Source organism: Pseudorasbora parva, chromosome 11, assembly GCF_024679245.1.
Source record: "Pseudorasbora parva isolate DD20220531a chromosome 11, ASM2467924v1, whole genome shotgun sequence".
Lineage (NCBI taxonomy): Eukaryota > Metazoa > Chordata > Actinopteri > Cypriniformes > Gobionidae > Pseudorasbora > Pseudorasbora parva.
The window spans coordinates 38,940,131-38,956,540 of record NC_090182.1 but is presented as its reverse complement, the minus strand read 5'-3'; the positions used below and the strand labels follow the sequence as shown (position 1 = coordinate 38,956,540).

Here is a 16,410-nt window from a genome sequence, read left to right as displayed (position 1 = left end):
TTCTGTTGTCCTTTGAAAGCTCTTTGGCCTTGGCCATAGTGGAGTTTGGAGTCTTACTGTTTGAGGTTGTGGACAGGTGTCTTTTATACTGATAACGAGTTCAAGCAGGAGTCATTAATATGGGTAATGAGTGGAGGACAGAGGAGCCTATGTTAGAGCCAGAAATCTTGCTTTTTTTTGTAGGTGACCAAATACTTTTTTCCCACCATAATTTGCAAATAAAATCTTTAAAAATCAGACAACGTAATTTTCTGGATTTTTTGTCACATTCTGTCTTTCATAGTTGAAGTGTACCTATCATGAAGATTACATGCCTCTCTCATCTTTTTAAGTGGGAGAATTTGCACAATTGGTGGCTGACTTAATACTTTTTTGCCCCACTGTTCTTAAAGTAATTTTCAATTACATTTTTTGTCTGTATATTTCTATGGCATTGCTGTTAAAGAGGAATATGCTGGAATTAGTTTTTTACTCAAAGAAAGTTAATATGAGCAGTGCAATGTTTGAAGTGGATGTCATAAATATCACTAAACAGGGAAGATTTTAAAACAAGCATTCATTTACAAATCCTTAAGATCCTTCATGCTGTGAAAATACAAACAGGAAGACAGAACAGCGCTGAAAAGGGGCGGGCTACAAAACCGCTATACAAAGCATTCATTTTTGTTATATTTTACATGCCACATTGTTTCAGTTCAATTAAAAGAGACATCCATTCTCTAATCTAACTATGGCACAAACTACTGCACATGGGTTGTGTAAGCATTTATCATTACCCATCCTCCAACTCATCCATACACTCAGGTAACCCAAAACATCTGGCATTCTGTCATCACTCCCACCCTCTCTCACACCACTTCCTGAACTCATCCCACCATCCTCTTCCTGTGAATGGAGTTTAAGCAGGTTTCTTCTACATTCTTTCAACAACATAACAACAGATGAAAATGCCAAATATTTTCTACTCAAAACTCCAGAGTTTGTGCAGGTTGTCTGTTAAGTTCATGACTGTATGTTGTGGTACTCTTCATATCAGACCTTCAAATGTGTTTATCTTTTAAATTTAAGCAACAGCTCATCTAAATACAATCATGTTCCACTGTCTCCGTTAAACTCTCTGTTTATGCTTCACATTTTTATAATTTGCATTTAACAGAAGTAGTAGAAAGTAGAAAGAATTATTAGGAAGAGGAAGTTGCAATCCAAATGAAAATCTGTATCGACTGAGCTATCAACTAATAGTTCTTCTTCAGATTTTTTAGAACATACTGTATTTAATATGCAATGCATCCTTTGTTGAAGGACCTTTGGAACCAATTACAGCCTGAAGCCTTTTTGAGTATGATGCTAGAAGCTTGGCACACCTACTTTTGGGCAGTTTCTCCCATTCTTCTTTGCAGGACCTCTCAAGCGCCATCAGGTTGGATGAGGAGCCTCAGCTCAAAGCCATTTTCAGGGCTCTGGTTGGACCACTCCTTTGTTTTTGTTTTTAAATCACATGTATAAACAAAATTTGCTCAATACTTTGTTGAAGCACCTTTGGTACCAATTACAGCCTCAAGTCTTTTTGAGTATGATGCTAGAAGCTTGGCACACCTACTTTTGGGAAGTTTCTCGCATTCTTCTTTGCAGGACCTCTCAAGCTCCATCAGGTTGGATGGGGAGCATCAGCGCAAAGCCATTTTCAGGGCTCTGGTTGGACCACTCCTTTGTTATCTTGGCTGTCGTTGTCCTGTTGAAAGATGAACCGTTGCCCCATTCTGAGGTCCAGAGGGCTTTACAGCAGGTTTTCATCAAGGATGCCTCTGTAGACTGCTGCATTCATCTTTCCCTAAAAGAGACCTGACTAGTTTCCCAGTTCCTGCAGCTGAAAAACATCCCCACAGCATGATGCTGCCACCACCATGCTTGGGATGGTATTGGCCAGATGATGAGTGATGCCTGGTTTCCTTCAGACATGATGCTGCCATTCAGGCCAAAGAGTTAAATCTTTGTTCATCAGACCAAAACATTTAGTTTTTCATGGTCTGAAAGTCCTTCAGGTGCCTTTTGCAAACTCCAGGCAGGCTATCGTGTGCCGTCTGGCCACTCTACCATACAGGCCTGATTGGTGAATTTCTGCAGAGAAGGTTGTTCTTCTGGAAGGTTCTCCTCTATCCACAGAGAAACACTAGAGCTCTGTCCAGAGTAGGGATGGCTCAATAACACAATTTTGGCTTCGGTACGGTACCACAATCTAATACCAAAGTACAGATATTAAATTGATACCACACTCTCTGATATTGGCGTGTGTATATTGCGTGAGAATGAGTAAAGTGAGAAATTACCACAAATGTTTAATAGTAAATTAATCAACAAAGATTATCATATCAAATCAGTCATTTGAAAACTTTCTTGTGAGAAATAATTTCAGCAAAAATCTGTCAAAATTCATCAAATTTGAACATGCAAGTGGTTTTATAGCATTTCGTAATAACGGTTACATGGAGCTTGAATACCAACAACGCATACACAAGCCTGTAACTTAGAGCTCACACATTCCAAAATGAAGTTTCCTTAAACAGTCAAATACAAAAAATGATGTAAAAATGTCTGTCTTTAGTGAGTATCACATAAACAGTCGGTTATGTCTAACGCGAATGTAAATAGTGCAATAGTACGCGTCCAATTATTATAAGATCTAAATGTCATTGGTTGAAACGAACGCTGGAGATTTTGTGATATTCGATCATATTATTATTGGGACCTTTAATGTTGCAGACATTTTTCAGTACCCTTCTCCGGATCTGTGCCTTGATAAAGTCATGTCTTGGAGGTCTACAGACAATTCCTTGGACTTAATGGCTTGGTTTGTGCTCTGACATGCACTGTTTACTGTGGGACCTTATATAGACAGGTGTGTGCCTTTCCAAATCATGTACAATAAACTGAACTTACCAAAGGTAGACTTGAATCAAGTTGAAGAAATATATCAAGGATGATCAGTGGAAACAGAGAACACCTGAGCTCAATTTTGAGTGGCATGGCAAAGGCTAAGAATACTTATGTACATTAGTATCGTAATTTTTAAAAAATACATTTGCAAAGATTTCAAACAAACTTCTTTCACATTGTTATGGAGAATTGTTTGTAGAATGTTGAGGAAAATAATTCATTTAATCCATTTTGGAATAAGGCTGCCAACAAAATGTGGAAAAAGTAAAGCGCTGTGAATACTTTCCGGGTGGACTGTAAATGGTTCATACAGCATTATATTTTGTATAACCAAATATTTTTTGATACTGCATGACCGAGAGGAGTTTCAAAGATTGCCGCGTAGTGAAATGACTTGTCTTAAAGACAACAATTGAAAAATGTAGACTATATGTAATATTCTTAACCTACAACACCCTAGTAACTTCTTAGGCAAACACCACTCACACTTGTAAAAATCTAGTTTCACTTATGCAGTTTACACAAGAAGCCAATTTAACAGACTGAGAACATTCATGTTTTGAGCCTTAACACCGCATGAGACCATACAATAACGGCAGTCATTTAATGAGAAACAATCTTTCTTACCACTGAACGCGAGTACTATCTGTCCTTTACTGCTTAACAGACCAGATTTGCAGTTTCTGGTGATACCTAATTTATTAGAAGGGGTTGTGCACACACACCAGGGGAGGTGTGACATCAGAGCACATGGATGACCCGTACATGAAGTCATCAGATAGCAAGTATTCATTTCCTCTCTATATCTCAAGGGAAGTTCATATAAAGTCTGCTTCACATGCACAGACGAATGATTCACAGATAGCTAATGTTGGCATATGAGAGAACAAGGACAAGAAAAACCACAGTTACGGCTAAATCATAAACAGACACGATTAAGCACTGATGATGGAGATATTCAGAGTTCTAATGAAAACACACACATGATGGTAATTTTGTCCAGTTATTGCCTAAGGGTGAGGTTATGAAAGTTATGTGAGTCGTGTGTCAGAATTATGACTAGATCAAATATGTGTGTTTTCTTTGAATCGATTGGTCGTTTAAATTATTGTTTCGGGCAGCTCCACTTCCATGATTTTCATTCCTTTTGCCACATACATATAGTAAAGTTGAAGGATTGTAATTTTGTTTGAGAAAGTACAATAGCACTTTTCTGGAATTTTTTAAATTCCAAAAACTCTGACCCCTTTCAGGTCAGAATTGTGTGACTTGTGTCAAACTCTGGATGAAGGACCACCTGGGATTGTTCACACAGCTGGTCTTGTGTACACACCTCTCCTTCACAGACAGTTTTAGGTCACACAAGAAAACAACCCTTACAATAGAGTACTGTGGCAGTACCATGGTACAGTGATACTTTGGTTGTTAATTATTACCATTCTGAACTCTATGTACCATAATATTTACATAAGGGGCTGCAAAGAATAGTACAATCCAAAGTACTTTGGTAACTTTTAGCTTGTTAAAGTCTCTAAACAAGTTAACATGAGTTTGGGGCAGGACTAGGTTTAGTGATTGTTTGAATTTGAACGATTACGATTCTGCTTATCAATTCTGATTCTTATCAATTCCTAATTTCAATTCCAATAAGGTTATAAAAATAGGTAGATATCAATCATTTTTATTCAGGGCTCTAGACTGTGAATAAAATGGTCAAAAATGCAATAATGTTTTGGTCATTTGCGAGTTAAAACTTCACACGGTCGCGTTGATGTGAGCTAGGCTTGCTGCGTTAGTATGCAACACCGGTTACATCACTTGCCCACCATATCCCACCTTCATTTTCATTTTTATTTATAGTAATAAAATAATTTAGTTCAGTTAGAGAACAGACACTACAATTAAAAACTGAAGAGTGAATGAGAGTCTCAGCACAGACCAAAAGCAGGAGTCAGATTTCATTTAACACGAGAGCGAGGAGCTGAATGTCAAGATCGTGGAAGATTTGGTTTCAAAGCGAAATCTAAAAGCACCTATTCAAGTGAGTTTTTCATTGTACTGTTTTGTTGCTGTGTTTTCATTAAGAATAATAGACGAATGAATCCACCGTTCAAGCAACCCGCTCCTGATTCGGCACTAATTCTAAACAGAAAATAAAATGCGCCATTCATTCACGGCCGCACTGTCATTCACGGTGCATGTCCACTGGTGCGTTTTTAGTTTATTCTCAATGGAAGCTCAACTTTGCTTTGCTCCGCACCGCTATGAATACCCGAGTGGCCGTGCACATTTTACTCTTGGTTCAGTACTATCGATTTAAAAGCCACCCGTAATTACCGTATTGTCATACGTCAATTAACAGTTGGGAAAATTTCCTCGCAATCACATTCCTAGTGCGAGTGCAAAATGCTAATTTTTTTCCGGTTTAAAACGTCCGGTACCGTTTTAAAAGTATCAGTTTGTCACCGGTATGATAAAAAACCTAAATGATACCCAACCCTAATGATATGTATGGTTTATAACTGAGCATTTTTGCGTTGGATTTTAATGATTCTCACTAGATCTCACACTGTCACGTGATCGAGATCGGCCCGCAACTAAACATGTTCTGAGCTCGTGATTTGTCTGACTCCGAGCTGATCCAACAAGAAAAAAGGTCACAAAATATTTAGTATAGTCGCATGATATAAGCAGACTGCCACTAGAAAAGAGTAGATGCAAAGCATCTTTTTTGCATTCTAAGCATGAAAGAAAGTCATACTGGTTTGGAATGACATAAAGATTTGTAAATGATGACATATTTTACATTTTAGATTAGCTTTTACTTAAAAGCCTATCAAGCAAACTAAACCAACCACTTTTTCAAGAGACTGACTAAAAAAATCCTTATCATTAGCCAGTGCGTGACTATGATAGCAGAGAGGTTGTTCAGAGCTCTACAGGGACTAATGGACTGACCTTGGACTGCCTCCAACGCCAGAGTTCTGGGATGACGTCCGACGTTTCATGTCTTAACTTTTGGATGGGGGGAGGAACAGAGGAATAAGAGAGAGGGAGAAAGAAAGAAAGAGTAAGAGTTAGTGGAGAGAAGCTTTCAAGCAGAAGATATTAGCAAGCATGCTGTGTTAGCTTCAAGCTTTTTGCTTTTAAAGACTTATCAGACAGGAGACTAAACAAAGTACTCTAAAATCACAGTGTGAATTCTCACAGTGTGAGAAATAATCAAGACTATATGAAACTACTATGGACCTAGTGAAACTTATATTTAGCCTATTTTGAGAATATTAGCACCAGCCAATAACTCTGCCATTGTTGATGAATTTCCAAACTGAGAGTGTTTGTGTATATATCAATCAGATAGATCATCAATCATTTTTAACAGCAACAAATGACATTTAACAGTGTTATTCAATTTTTATTATTTTTTTAAAAACATAACTTTAAATGAGCACTAGTTTCGGTCTAATATCTAATATCTAATATCAACCTAATAATAAAAATAGATAACCATGGTGATACCTATGGTAACAAAAAATATAGGTTCCAGTTTGGGTCACTAAACTCGATTAAAGGTGCACTATGTAGTATTTTTGCAGTAAAATATCCAAAAAACCACTAGGCCAGTGTTATATGTTTTGTTCAGTTAAGTACCTACAATATCCCAAATGTTTCCAACTATTTGTAAATTGTGAGAAAATTGCTATTTTAACTAAGGACTGGGACGTTTCAGCATAGCGTTTGAGGAAGTCGCCCGTCAATTGCGTCATATCTCTTAGCAGTGTGAACAAGTGAATGCACGGAGTAACATCATAACATAATTTTTAACACACTTAAATGTATCTAATATGATAAGCAGAGCTGCTTTACCTCATAATCATAACCAGAAGAGCGGATCAGTGTGGGCGCCCGGCGAATGTGTCCCGTCCCGTCATAATAAAAGTCCCGGTATTCGCGAGGCAGGTATTTGTTTAACAATCGCTCCAGCAGCCGTGCTCAGCTCCACAACACTCGACCCTGCTCTGCTTCACACTACAGTAACGTTAATAACCGCATGCATGAACGTGATTTCTGTCCGAGTCCTATTTTCCACCGGCTGTGAGGTGAAGACCACATGTCTCAAGATACTGCGCTCAAACTTGGCGTCATCAAACTACCCATTTGTTTTGAATAGGCGCCCTCCAGTGGATGGAAAGTTGCATAGTGCACCTTTAAATGCTTATCAATAGTTAATAAGGTGGTTGTTAAAGGAACACCACTGTTTTTAGAAATAGGGCTTTTTCATTTGTGTCTCAGTGCATGCATTGTTTTAGTTTGGCAGGGTCGCCTTTAGCTTAGCATAATAAATGGAGTCCTATGTTATGGGGGACTATATAATGGGGAAGCACAGGCAAAGCACTGTTATCCATTATCCATGCCAAAGCTTAAATTTCAGAGTCATTATACTCAAGTCTTCAGTGAGTATTTTTTTGTAATGTAACTGTAATTTTGGATCAGTTTAAAATGACCCCCCCCCCCCCCCCCCCGCAACAAGAACAATTGTTATTAAAAATTGAAAGTGAAGAGAAGTTAATGAATTGATTTATCTGTGTTTTAATATGCTCCCGTTTAATATGCTTTAGGTCCGGTAGAATCTGCAATATCTGACCCAGATATTTGTTTGCTGCTTCCATGGCTGCAATATGCTGTGCTGTTGAATTTTAAAGAAACAAGTATGTTTCCTAAATATCTGCAAACATATTATGGTATTTTTATGCTTTAGTACAATCAAAAACTTACATACTGCACCTTTAAGCAGATAGAAACATGGAGTTAACTACACTAATAAGTTTATTAAACCAGTTGGAGTCACCATTTGGCTCAATCAGTTGACAACATTAGCTAAAGTGATGACCATCCCCATCTCATTTCTTAATTTATATTTCAAGAGAAAGAACGTCCTAAAACATTTACTGGGCTAACAAAATTTGGCTCACTTAACAATAAGGTCTAATTCCATCTCCTGTCAGTTTTGTTATAGGGTAGGAGCTAAATAAAAGTATTTTATTTCATTTTCTCACAGATTTTTTAACATTTTTTGTTTAGATTCTAACATCTAACAACATTTGTGGTTTAAATTCAATTAGTTCCTCAAGAGTTTGTACATTTGTATCGTTTAAATATATACCCTATAGATTTACATGGAATTTAAGTAAGACATGCACATATTATGCAAAATTTGGGAGATTTTTAGTGATTAAAATGCTTCCCTAAAATTACAGACACAGAACCTAGCTCTGAATTATCTATAAAGATGTTTTCTTTTTCCATCCAGGATGATATTTTAGGCAATATGGGCTTAATGAGCTGTGTTTGTAAAACTTTTGCTCTTAGTTTTTGATTGATAGTTTAAAACTCACCAAACACAGCCTGAATGCACACACACACACACACACACACACACACACACACACACACACACACACACACACACACACACACACACACACACACACACACACACACACACACACACGTCTGGTGCGCTATCTTTGTGGGGACTTGCCATAGACGTAATGGTTTTTATACCATACAAACCATATATTCTATCCCCCTACACTGCCCCTGCCCCTAAACCTACCCATCACAGGAAACATTCTACATTTTTACATTTTCAATAGAACTCATTATGTATGATTTATAAGCTTTTGTACCCATGGGGACCTCAATTTAGGTTCCCACGGTGACACGAGTCCCCATGAGTCTGTGTGCATTCAGTTTGAAGTCCTCACCAGGCTAGAAAAACATGTACACGCACACACACACACACACACACACACACACACACACACACACACACACACACACACACACACACACAGACACACAGACACACAGACACACAGACACACACACACACACACACACACACACACACACACACACACACACACACACACACACACAGACACAGACACACAACAGAACCATCTGTACTTTTGTGGTTCTTCTGAACTTTAACCACAAAGTACAATACTCCTTTAAATGTAACTAAACCAGTAAAGAAAAAGCAGAACATTCCGGCTATCTGATACCGGATGAATCATTAGTAGAGAATCCATAAGGAACCCAAAGAAGAAATGTTTTACAGTAAAGAAGAGTGGTGTATCATGACATACCACCTTTTACATAAGCTAGTCAAAAATAAATGAGAGGTAAAGCTAAAATGAAGATTGTACATCAGGATTAGAAAAAAAAAAAAAAACGTTTAAAATAAGATGTCCTCACTGAAACGTCTTACCCCACTCTCCACAATATGCAAATTGAACTATAACAAACTTTAACAAAACAACCTCTCACTGACTTGATACTTGTTAAAAGACAGCAGAAACCTGCTAAAAACAACAAGAGTTTGGGCTCAACATCAACAAGCTCAGAGAAAACACAGAGGTCAACACAAAAGGGGTCTGAACATTAACATTTGCACTCGTATTTCATGAGATGGCTCAAGTTCCTTGCAAAATAGATACACTGTGTAGATACAAACAAAGCGGGACTCTCACAGGAGCACAAGGACCATAAATGGTGTGAAAATGGAGGTAGGTCAGAATGTAAGGATGAAGCTGGTTCCAGTAAATATATATATATAAAAACCTGTAGGGCATGTTGTCAGTCTCTGCAAAGGCACATATGACATCCATCTGAATATGGAACATTATGTCTCAATAACTGGTCCAAACTATCTTATTGTACATTAATCTAGTCTCTGGGGGTGGGGTATGGGGGGTGGACTAGAATAAACAATAATAAATGGCAAATTCAGTGAAAAGAAATGGTACACAAGTCTCTTTACTAAACTTGTAAAGAATCTGGACGAAACCCAATGGTAAACAACATGTTCTCTCAGCGGTGATGAGTAGGGTCTTGTTGAAGATGTCATGAGACCATTAGATAGAAGAGCGTTTAAAGAGACTAATTGAGCAAGTTCATCTAAGAAGCTATTATAGTACATTCTCAGAGAGTACAACAGATTCCTTACAGGAAAAATAGTTCAAATGTATGCAGTTCTATCAACACAAGCATTTTCATCAGTGTTCCACTAAAATTTCACTAAAAGAGGTTCATTTCAAACTCAAGCATGTTAACAAGAGATAAGTGCTACCACAAACTCTTTTTAAACCAAGAAATAATTAACAAAAGGCTCCAACTTACTTTTTGTCCCCAAAGCAGCTGTAAAGTCCAGACATGGTGTCAAAGTTCACCTCTAAAGCTGAGTTTCCTTAGCGCATCCTTTGTAAGAATCTGTTCAAGTTCCAAAAGTGAACCGTCACACCACCATTATCTTATGGGGCGTTCGTAAAAAAACGAAAAGATACTTGTGACTGAGAATGTGTATCCTTCACAGGGAAAGCATGTGTGCTCCGGTAGCCTGTCTCTCAGGACTGAGCATGATCTCTGTCTCTTCCTCTTGGATCCCCCCTCCCGTCCCTCTCCAACCCCCGTCACTTAATCCAGAGAATCAGCTACTATTGTCTCAGCCCAGCAGCTTACCGCCGACAGACCAGGCGTCATTTGATAATTAGATGGGGCAGATCCCTGAGGAGATACCACCTTCGTGTCTGAGGGAGGCTCATTCTGTCCCACGAAGGGGGTTGGAAAGCCAGTCATCTGACGGCCAACACAGTTTTAATAAATCATTAGTAACATTTTCACCCAATATTTAGTAAGGTAGTCAAGTTACACTAAAAGGGGGTTTCTCCAATATACCTTTCATTGGACAGTTCTGAAAATAACCTTTTGCTTAGGTGTAAAGAACATTTTATTAATCTAAATAACTATAAAGAATCTTGTGTGAAATGGAAAGCTTCCGTGGATGTTACGAAACCATCAATGCCAAAAAATAACCTGTGCACTTACTGCTCAATATGTCTCAAATGAACGTTTACCGAAGGTTTGCTGGTTAATGCAAGTAAATACAAATTATTGTTTACATTGGGAGCAAGATGCGCTTGCTGCAAATGAAGGATTTAGACGATGTAGATTCAACTCTAGTTACAACCGGATATTTTAGTGACAGGACATTTGTCATTTACCCTGTTTTCTTTAGAAAATGTGTTGTGCATTCAATCTCATACCGTACCTCTTCACTACATACAAACGTTTCGCCTTTCTGCCAGTTTTGAATATTTTCCTTCCCTCTCAGGCAAATTGTGTAGGAGTATCTTGCAGAAGTGTAAACAAGCTTAGCTTGCGCCAGTCCATTGCTTTTCTTAAACACAAACATTGGCAAATGCTGGATTTCGAAAAAAGTATTATCTTCCTGTCAGGGGATGGGAGATGGGGAGCCTTCATACTAGACCAACATAGCCAGATACATCAAGTTCACACTCAGTAATGGCTGTCAAACCCTTTTTTTTTTTTTTACCTCTCACATATGGTGAACAGAATGTCTATGGAGGCATATGTCCCAGTTCTCTTTTCAAAGTTGAGTGGAATGTCAGTTTTCCTTATGAAAAAAAGAAGCCAGGTTGGTATTTCCTGAGACCTTTCTGCTCTGCCCCTGAAGAAACCCATATTTTGTTTTAAGCATATGGCCCCTCCAAAGGGCCATAGCGTCAGTATTATCAGTAGATTCATTAATTCAGTCATAGTATGCGGTTGCCTGATAATCTGCAAAACATTCGCTATCAACCGTCCTTGACTTCCTTCTACAGACTTCTTCATATTTAGTTAAATACTTTTGGAAAGCTGACATGTCATGTTTAGCATGCCACATTGCTACAACTCTCTTATAATTATTAAATCCTTTTTATGATCATAGTAGTTGATTAGACTACATGAAATAGTTTTTAAAGTACAAACTCGCTTGTTTGATTCATTGAACAATAGAACTGCCACGGGGTAAAAAATTGCCCATGATTGTATTTCAAATGACATATACATGACATATTTTCAATAAAATATCCAAGACTCCCAGTCAATGACTTTACTAAAATTGTGTTATTTACAAACCCCGATTGTTAAAATTTGTTTAGATAAAACTAGAATTAAAAAACCCTGGGGGATTTATAAGCACCAGTAGATAAAATTGACCCCTATAATTTTATTTTCACTGTTTTTGAGCAATGTGTAAGCTTACTGTAAACAGTCACATAACGCATGATGGTCAAATTAAGATGTTTTATCTTATTAATAAATGTTCAAACTTGGGATTCATTTGATTATAAGTGACAGTAAAGACATTTATAATGTTAAAAAAAGATTTATATTTAAATGGTGTACCTTCTGGACGTGGACAGCAAGTGGGCATACACTTACATTCAAAGGAAAGAAAGCCCTCGGACTAAATCTAAAATATCTTAAACTGTGTTCCAAGGATGAACGGAGGTCTTACGGGTGTGGACATTGGGGTCATTAATGAAAGAAATGTCATTTTTGGGTGAACTAACCCTTTAAAGGTCCCATGGCATGAAATTTTTATTGTGATATATGAACATTAATATGAATTCCTCTAGCCTGAATGTTGTCCCCAAGTGGCTAGAAATTTGGATCTGTGTAAACTGAGTTCTGGCTGTCTTTCTCTGCCTTTGGGAAAATGAGAGCTCAGACGAGCTGATCTAGAATTCTCCTGTTATGACGTCATACCAGGAAAGGTTACCGCCCCTTCCTCTGCTTTGCCCGCCCAGAAAATTATAGCGGAGAATATATTCAGTTTATCAGTGGATGTCAGCAGCACAGGCTTTACCATATGGATTTGACAGCACCGCCACAAAAAGTGAGTAACAGTGTTCATTAATGCCTGATCTGGGATCAGTGAGTTCTGATATGTAGCTAATCATTCAAGTTCACTCAGACTTTCTTTCTAAATCGTTTAATACTGTTAGTCCCGCCGCTGGTCGTCTTGATGCATCAGTGAATCAAGCCAGTGACTAAAACCATCAACCTCACGTCATTTCTGTTAGCAGCATGAAACAAATCTGTTATTTAAATGATTAAACTACAGAGAGCGATAAAAAAAAAAACACTCTTTATAATGTTCGGATCGGCCTATCACAGTGTTTATCAGCAGTGCACAATCGTCCAAACTGCCGTTTGAATGCCGCTGCTCATTATGCTCAACTGAATCTCTAACTGTATTCATGTCGATGTCATGTTTGTTGTAAGCTGTGGTGAAAGCATTTTGTGAGAGAAATAACGTTGCAAAGTTCATGCGTGTTTATTCAGAGCTCTCAGACACAAACAAAATAAACTCGCACTCTCAAAAACTCGGTACAATAACACTTTCGCAGCATAGACTGTAAAAAAATATGGACGTAGTGTCCGTGACGTCACCCATAGGATTCCGATAAGCCGTTCTGAAGCTTAAAGTAGGGGCGAGCTGGGCGTTGCCATCTTGTGAGCGAGTCGTCACGTGTCACTCCCGGATAACAGAAAATGGGCAAAAAGGCGGGATGTGCGCGGAGCTGAGGTGACGCAATAACTATAGACGGCAGATAAATGGCTATCCACTTGTAACCACGCCCTTAATTATGCAGAACTTTAAGGCTTTATATAACGTAAACGAATGAGTTATAAAAAATTTCACCCCCCTCAGAGTTGTCATGAAGATCAACATTAGCCTTATAAGCCAAAACCACAATTTGTACCAGGCTGTAAACATGTTTTTTTCTGCTTTAAAGTTGAGAATTTTAACCTGGGGCTCAATGAGATTCTGCTCCCTTCTGGAGCCTGTCCCTAGTGGCCAGTTGAGGAATTGCAGTTTACATTACTTCCGTATTGGCTTCAAGAGAGATCGCGGGAGGTTGCCGCTTGTTTCGCAGCAATCTTTCCCGTCTCTCTCTGTCTCTCTCTCGACTGGCAGCTGCAGCTGCCTGGTCACACCTGACTAAACCATGCCCCCTCCGCATGTAATCTCATTTCAAATGCAAAGATGTCAGCCAATTACAACAATGGGTGTTTTCAATGAAGACTCACAGCAGACACACCCCTTGAAACAGAGCATTCAAGCCAGAGGGCTAATATCAGTATAGAAAAAATGCCTTTAATTTCTAAATTATGACATTTTTGGATGTAAAAACCATACTAACAATATAAGTACACCCCAGGAAACATTATAAAATAATAAATTTCGTTAGTGTGCCTTAACTTGACCATTTCTGTGGATTTGGCACGTTTTAAGCAATTGTTTTGATAGAGGGAAACAAGAATAATTTCTAGTTTCAACATTATTTATTCTTCAGACATCAATCCTCAAATAAAGATTCAAACTGTTGTGAATCAGCGTATTGGTTCATGATTCGGATCGCGTGTCAAACTGGCAAACTGCTGAAATCACGTGACATTGGCGATTCAAATTATTGATCGATTCACTGATTCATTAGCATTTGAATCTTTATTAGAGGACTGAACACAAACAAGGAAGAGAAGACAATGCTGAATAAAGTTGTAGTTTTTGTTATTTTTGGACCAAAATGAATTTTCGATGCTTCAAGAGATTCTAATTAACCAACTTATGTCACATATGGACTACTTTGATGATGTTTTTATTCCCTTTCTGGACATGGACAGTATAGTGTGTATACACTTGGATACGCTCTCAGACTAAATATAAAATATCTTAAACTGTTTTCCAAAGATAAACGGAGGTCTTACGGGTGTGGAACGACATTAGGGTGAGTCATTAATGAAATCAATTTCGTTTTTTGGTGAACTAACCCTTTAATATCATTGCGCCGCTGCACCCATGGTACTGCAGCAAAGTTCCTGGATTATTATGCAGGAATGAGAGCCGCTGTGTTCCTTTAACAAAATCTAATGGGTCCTGCACACTGTGCGATTTTTCAAAATCCTTTGCGAATGTCCCTTGTCAGACTGTACGAACATGATCCCCGATGTAAGCCATGTCACACTGTAAGATCTCGGTTGGCATTAATGTCAGACTGTACGATAGTGAAGGCGCGCTAAAAACCGACGCGCACAAGAAAACTCGTCTGGAGTTTTATATCATCAATCAATGACGGTGAGCTCCATTACACGCGGGACTGAAATGCTGGCTACAAAGAAATCTCTAGCTCTCGTTTTGGTCATAGTTTGTCTTGAAAAACCGAGATATTTGACTGTCGGCGTAGGAGAAGTCACACTGCAGGATTGTGTGCCAAATCTTCTGACACTGCCAGAATTTCGTCTGAGGTAAAATTTGATCGCAGAGCTCATTAATCGGCTGCCGGTGAACATGTCAAACTAACGACCAAAGACATCAGATTTTAAGCCTAGTTCACACTGCCCGATTTTTGCCCCGATTTTGAGTAGCCGACAGGTTTTGCGAAATCGCCGACAAATGCCCGAGATCACAGGCAAATCGGTGCTCGTGCACGCGAATGACAATCACGCAGTGTGAATAATCAAAGACGCGATCAGAGAGAATCGCCGACGAGTCGCCGACGCCGGTGAGATATTTGGCATGCTAAATATCTGGACCTGTCGGCAATTCAAACTCCTGCTGTGTGAACAGGGTTCTGACTGAAAATTACGTCGGCGATGACCGACAGCCAATGAAAGAGTGAGATACAGGGCAGCAGGACGTTCAGGGAGGAGTTATAGAGCAGAATATCAGTATTTTAATAGATATATTTACAATTCTATCAAACAGAAACAAAGCCCAAACATTTGCACATCCAGCCACAGCAGCAGCACATTACAAAATTGTTTATTTACCTCAAACTGTCTTTGCAGAACACAATCCTGGCTCCCTCTGTCTCTCCAACAATTTCTTCCTCCATAATCTTTTTTCTTTTTCTCTACAAATCAGCGCACATACAGTTTGAAGCAAACGTTGTGCAGTTTATCATTTTAAATAACAATTCAAAGTGTCGCGCGAGAACTCCGGTCTGACGCACGTGTGATCTCGCGTTGTTTACTCGGCACATCGCACGTGTGTTTGGCAAAACGTTTGCGCACCGGAGAGAGAGAGAGTTGTCGGCGATTCTTCCTCTTGTTCAGTCATGCAGTGTGAACTCCTCTGTCGTCAAACCATCGTGCAGTGTGAACACAGCAGTGACTGAATGATACCCCAGATAGTCATGCAGTGTGAATAGAGCAGTGACCCGACGAGTTTGAAAATCGTGCAGTCTGAACTAGGCTTTAGCCTAGGATCTGAGGAATCTTTAAGGATTTGCTAAATTTGTCTCAGACGGCCAAATCATGGCCAAAATTGCACAGTGTGCACCCGGCTTAAGATGGGGAAGTTTCTGAAATATGGTTGATTTTACACTTAATAATGACCCTATAACACAGGGGTATCCAATCCTGCTCCTGGAGGGCCACTGTCCTGCAGAGTTCAGCTCCGAGTCTTCCAACCCCAATTAAACACACCTGAACCAGCTAATCAAGGTCTTATTAGGCATTCTAGAAACCTCCAGACAGGTGTGTTGAGGCAATTTGGAACTTAACTCTGCAGGACAGTGACCCTCCAGGACTGACTTTGGACACCCCTGCTATAAC

At 38.9% G+C, this 16,410-nt stretch overlaps 1 protein-coding gene across 5 annotated transcripts in view; it reads right to left on the bottom strand.

The window, feature by feature from the left end:
• zgc:66433 (uncharacterized protein LOC321250 homolog) overlaps positions 1–16,410 on the bottom strand; it is a 67,018-nt gene that overhangs the window by 43,845 nt on the left and 6,763 nt on the right. Inside the window, exons 1-2 of one of the 5 annotated variants that reach the window (XM_067457889.1) lie at positions 10,123–10,578; positions 5,893–5,949 (exon numbers count right to left, since the gene is read on the bottom strand). The exons of 1 other annotated variant lie outside the window; for it this stretch is intronic. In XM_067457889.1, the coding sequence (XP_067313990.1) occupies positions 5,893–5,942 (50 nt within the window). In that variant the 5' untranslated portion in view covers positions 5,943–5,949; positions 10,123–10,578. Of the gene's footprint in view, positions 1–3,561; positions 3,597–5,892; positions 5,950–10,122; positions 10,579–16,410 lie in introns of those variants that run through there. 3 more of the 5 variants (XM_067457890.1, XM_067457891.1, XM_067457893.1) reach the window with 3 other exon arrangements.